The sequence below is a fragment of the Dendroctonus ponderosae genome, unplaced genomic scaffold, assembly GCF_020466585.1.
Source record: "Dendroctonus ponderosae isolate FM_Combo_2020 unplaced genomic scaffold, Dpon_F_20191213v2 Dpon_F_20191213_4, whole genome shotgun sequence".
Taxonomy (NCBI): Eukaryota; Metazoa; Arthropoda; class Insecta; order Coleoptera; family Curculionidae; genus Dendroctonus; species Dendroctonus ponderosae.
The window spans coordinates 471478-476359 of NW_026018611.1; the positions used below are offsets into that span (position 1 = coordinate 471478).

The 4882-nt window shown below is 37.9% G+C and overlaps 1 protein-coding gene across 1 annotated transcript in view; it reads left to right on the forward strand.

Annotated features, from left to right (window-relative positions):
* Positions 1–1938, forward strand: part of LOC109543879 (trithorax group protein osa) — a gene marked incomplete in the record, with an annotated part of 9636 nt that extends 7698 nt beyond the window's left edge. Inside the window, 1 exon segment of the mRNA XM_048665686.1 lies at positions 1275–1938. Coding sequence (XP_048521643.1) covers positions 1275–1447 — 173 coding nt within the window.
* Between the last annotated feature and the right edge of the window lie 2944 nt (positions 1939–4882).

Genomic DNA, 4882 nt, shown 5'->3' on the forward strand with positions numbered 1-4882 from the left:
TTTGCAATAATCTTGCGCCACCCTTGCACAAAACGACGATCATTTTCCTAATTTCATAGATAACAGAAGACTGTATTTTTTCTACATAACCCCCCTTTGACTTTAAAGCTGGATCCGCCCCTGAGCCAACGTCTATTTTATTGCCGTGTGCGGCTATGCCACTGATAGTGTCGTCGTTAATTTTACATCTGCACATGCGTACTTTATTTTTAGTAAGACTTGCGCCTGCCGTTAATTAAGCACTCTCCGTAAGGGCAGAACTTATTACTGTATGACAAGTTGCCAAGTTTTTATCAAAGTAGCAACTCTCTGCCGGTTAATTTCCATTTTGGCGGGATGAGTGGGTTAACACTAAAAAATACAACAGAAACTTAAGAAAATGCCGAAGCTATTCCAAGTGCCTACAAAATACAGGGTGATTCAAAATTGGCGTCATTCCTCTGGAGGTGTTGTCTGGCGGTGTTTTAGGAAACTTAGGAGTTAAAGAAACTTAATTGTTATTAAAAACTGAGAAACTTGCAAAAAACTATGTAAGAGAAACGTCAACAATGTTTTTCAAGGTAATCTGCCTAATTAACATTGCGTAAATACCTGTTGCTGCGTAATGTTTAAAACTCTGGTAACTTTGGATAAATAAAGAAAGTGACAATAAGATAGACAAGGATAAACGGTAAATTCAACAGGAATCGTTGAATGACAGAACCTATTTCGAAACTCATAACCTCGATTTATTAATTGTTTACAAATTACAAAAAGATACTTTTGAGTCTGTAACTCCAAGCAATTGCCTGTGTAATCACCTTATTATGCACTCTTTTCGAGCCATTTATACCGGTGTTCCGTAATCCATTGGTTTAATGTGAATCTTACATACGTGGTAGGAATGTAGCCGGTATTTATTTGGTGCCAGAGAAAGTGTCAGTTGTTGTGCAATGTGTAAAAAGACTGACGCCAATTTTAAATCACCTTGTATATGAATATGTTAAAGTTACCAATTCCAACAGGAGCAGTGTCAGACAGCGGGGCCATTGAAAGAGTGAAAAGTGGTCGAAAACCGCATTTTCCCTAAAAAAACCCCACTGAGAAAAGTTCTTTCTCCAGTATTTGCTATCAGGCGAGCACCTTGTAAACACCTAACTGTAAAGCTCACTGAAACCGCTCTTATCGGAATTTTCTTTGGCACAATTTCAAAAGTGTGTCCACTCCGGTCTCTTGCAAGCGTGCTTAGTGATGTGAAAAGCGCAAAAAATTGATATTGGATTTTGATTAGCCGACAGCGCAGCCCCCGCAATCGTTCAATCCACCAATGAGAAGACCGCGTAACAAGGCGCCGCGAAGAAACACCGGAAATCCTTATGGTACTCACGAGATTGGTGCTGGAGACGCCCCTTTGCCCAACAATCAGGAGGATGGGCTGGTGGCCCAAGTGGAGGAACTGAAATTGTAGTCGCAGTTCTACGAAGAGCCGATGTGAAAGTACAATGGATTTTTTTTAAGTAAACGGAGATGTGCGGGATTTAGAGTTGGCTGCCCGTACTACCAGGCTACATTAGTAAGGTCTACATTTTCGTCTTAAGAAGTAGTGGTTTGAACTTTCGCTCGCTAGTAGTCGTTCTTGTAAATCCGGCCACATCTTTGCCAACTTCTAAACCAATCTTTTTGAACTTGAAAAAAATTGCTTACCAATGTACCAGTCGGCTCTAAACCAGTGATCTCATAAGCAGTAGAGTGTAAGGCGACATTTTCAAGGCACCATTGCAAGTTTGGACGGTAAGTGCAGAATTTTTCCTCAAAATGCCTGTGAATGCCATTCGCTATACAAAACAATGACTTTGGCTGATGACTGTATTTTGTCGTCCGTTGTGCCTTGAAGCCAGTCGCTTTACTTTCTCTACCCTGTACTATATGATAGCGGTAATATACTTAAGCGACCGTGAAGGCTTTGTCCATTTTTTCTGTTGTTTGGGTGAATGCAAGTATTAAAGCGATGGGATTCCAAACACTTTCAAGCGATTGTTTTATGGCTAACTGTAAAACAATATGTATGTGTTTAAGCAACATGTTTCTAAGGGTGTCTGGGGGCCTAATTGATGAAAAACGGGATCAAATTGTCCAGTATGTTTGACTTAAGAATTGCCCGGATATAGTTTTTTGGTCCCCTTTTCGTCAGATTGCGTAGAAAATAGCGGATTTGCGATCCGCGTCCGGATCCGGATCCGGACTCTCATCCTTTGGCCCTACTTTGGTTTGAAAAACAATGTAAATGTCGTCTCAATGGAACGTACGTACGGTCGCAACGCAATGCCATTAAAGACAACTCTAAGTCAGTGGCCGTTTTCTATAGCACTAAAAAATCTAAGCAATTTTAGTATTACAAACATTTGTAGATAAATATATCTATTAAATATATATATATTAATGTTACTGAATGTATTGCAATCTGAACTGAAATATTATAAGGTATTACAATATCTTAGTTCGGTTTATAATGACATTTATATTTCTAAGATCTATTTTTTGGCTATAAACTTGTTAACTTATTTTTTGAGATTATGTGTAACCGTTTGTTTGACGACTTCTTTGAACCGACTAGACTATTTGGCACGAAACGCTACTGATCGTTAAATTAACTCACACCAACTTGACTTTGATAGGCGGTTACACATTCAATCGAGAAAAACAACTTGACGAAAAGTGAGATTCTTGCTCAAAAATGGTTGCCATCTTGCGTAAATTATTTGGTATCGCTCAAAAGCATACGGCAACTCAGTCAAGAAGCAGTTGCTTGATGGCTCGAGTTTGCCGACAGGACTCAGCGCTAGAAACACATTTAATTTATTTACTAGAATCATCACATCACAAAACGCTGGGTTTTGCAAGGTCCCGGTTTCAACAAAAGTTCTTCAATCATACAGTTTACTCTTGAAAAAGCTCATGTTTTATATTTACTTTTCGCTTTTGTTTCTTATTAAGCAAGTATATTTTAAACTTTTGGGCTGTGACGTTTTTATAATACTAATTGTTGAATTTTTGTAGATTTTTTATATTGAACCGTGAAGACAAAGGTTCTGTTGCCGTTGTTTGTAAGAAACGAAATTCTCACTTTAGTAACGTTTGTCGCACGGTTAATCTCAACCGTTTATCAAAATTGAACAGTTTAAACGATCAAAGCAGAAGTTTCAAAAGAGCCTAATGTAATTTTTTTGTTTCAAATTACGAATATCTCTTTGGGTGTTTGTTTGTTTTGTTAAATTCCCCATTTGTTTCCCTTTACCTAACAACGAAGGGCGGGCTTAGTGGGGTGTTGTTTAACGACGTGTTTATGCCTCCTTTACGGATAGCATCCTGATGATGTGTCAATTATCCCGAAACGTTGCGTATGTTCATGTGTTTTTGTTGTTGCTAAACAATGCCCTTAAAGTTCCAGGTTTCAAGCGGCGCCCCCTTCACATTAAATTATCTATTATATGTTTTGTGTTATCCAAAGATTTATTTACGATTTAGGTTTATGCTAGATATAAGTACACATATATTTTAGAAATTGCCTTTCGATAATGAGCAGTTTCTAGAGACATTTCGTAATTTATTACTAGCTAGTAGGTTATACCGAGGTAAGGTAGTCGTAAGGTAACTATTTATGTCATATCTGATGATGGATATGGATTGGCCAAAACGTCCGATTTAGGCTATACTAGCTATGTTTTTTGATACGGTAGATTTTCTAGTATTTTTTGTTTGGAAATTACCTTTCGATATGAAAATGAAATTTGACACAAGTTTGTGGGTTTTTTTATTTTTTGATGTTCGAACCCCAAACCCATCCAGTTTCCCTTTTGGTTTCTCAATGGTTTTTATGCAACATTTGTACCTGTCAGGCTTGTACATATTTTGTTGAAATATGCCCGTTGTTGTTGAATCCTGAAAGAAGTTTATTAGGCGAGGATATTTGTTATGTATTAAGTGTATGTAAATGTTGGATAAGCGTGTTATAGGAATATTTGTATTGGCATTATTTTCGTTTAAATCAACAATGAGGCTTTCATCGATGATTAAAGAGCGGCTCTATCGGCCCTCTCTAAGTATTTGAGTATTTTCCAATGTCTATGATCAGGCTCTAACGTGCAGCAGGAGCAAGGATAGAGGCGCCGTTTAACTTTAAAGGATGTCAATTTCGGTGGTTGGGAAGCTGTTTCAGCTTCTTTGTGGTTGTTTTTTGCAAACGGTCGCGTCTTGAAAGAGGCTGAAACAGGGGCCAGGCCAGGGTGTAAACCATTTTCTTGAAATGAATGATGATGGTTGTTCTCAATCGAGGCCTGAACATTTAATTAATTTCATGTTTGAAAATGGAGGACACTGTACTGTGGCAAAAAGCAATATTCTTCGTCAATCAAAACCCGACATCGGTCAATTTTTCCCATTTGTTTTCTGTATATAGCGCGATATATGCTGAAAATCCAGAAATGCTCTACTCAAGGTTGTGCATCCAGATGTTATAAAACTGTCTAAGGTTGTAAAGTAGCATATAACACTTAGCCATTAAGTCCTTGTAGTGAGATATAAAACTTTGCATCTAAAATATAGGACGTAGCTGTTAGATCGTTAGACTAATAAGAACAAGGGAGCGTGATACGGGGAGAAGCTTGAACTCATCGATCATTTGTACATGTTTCAATGGCGAGTTTTAAGCATTAATTTCGCATTTGCCAGTTGCTTAAAAAAGTCGATCCAGTAAATTGAAATTGACACCATTGACACTGATTCATGTTCCTAAATCTACAATATAACAATAAAACTAATGGGTTTTTAGGCCGTCGTTCGGTAGAATTTCTTCCTGACGTTTCGCAAGCACGAGTGGCTTGCATCTTCAGAAGTGGTTTGCTTG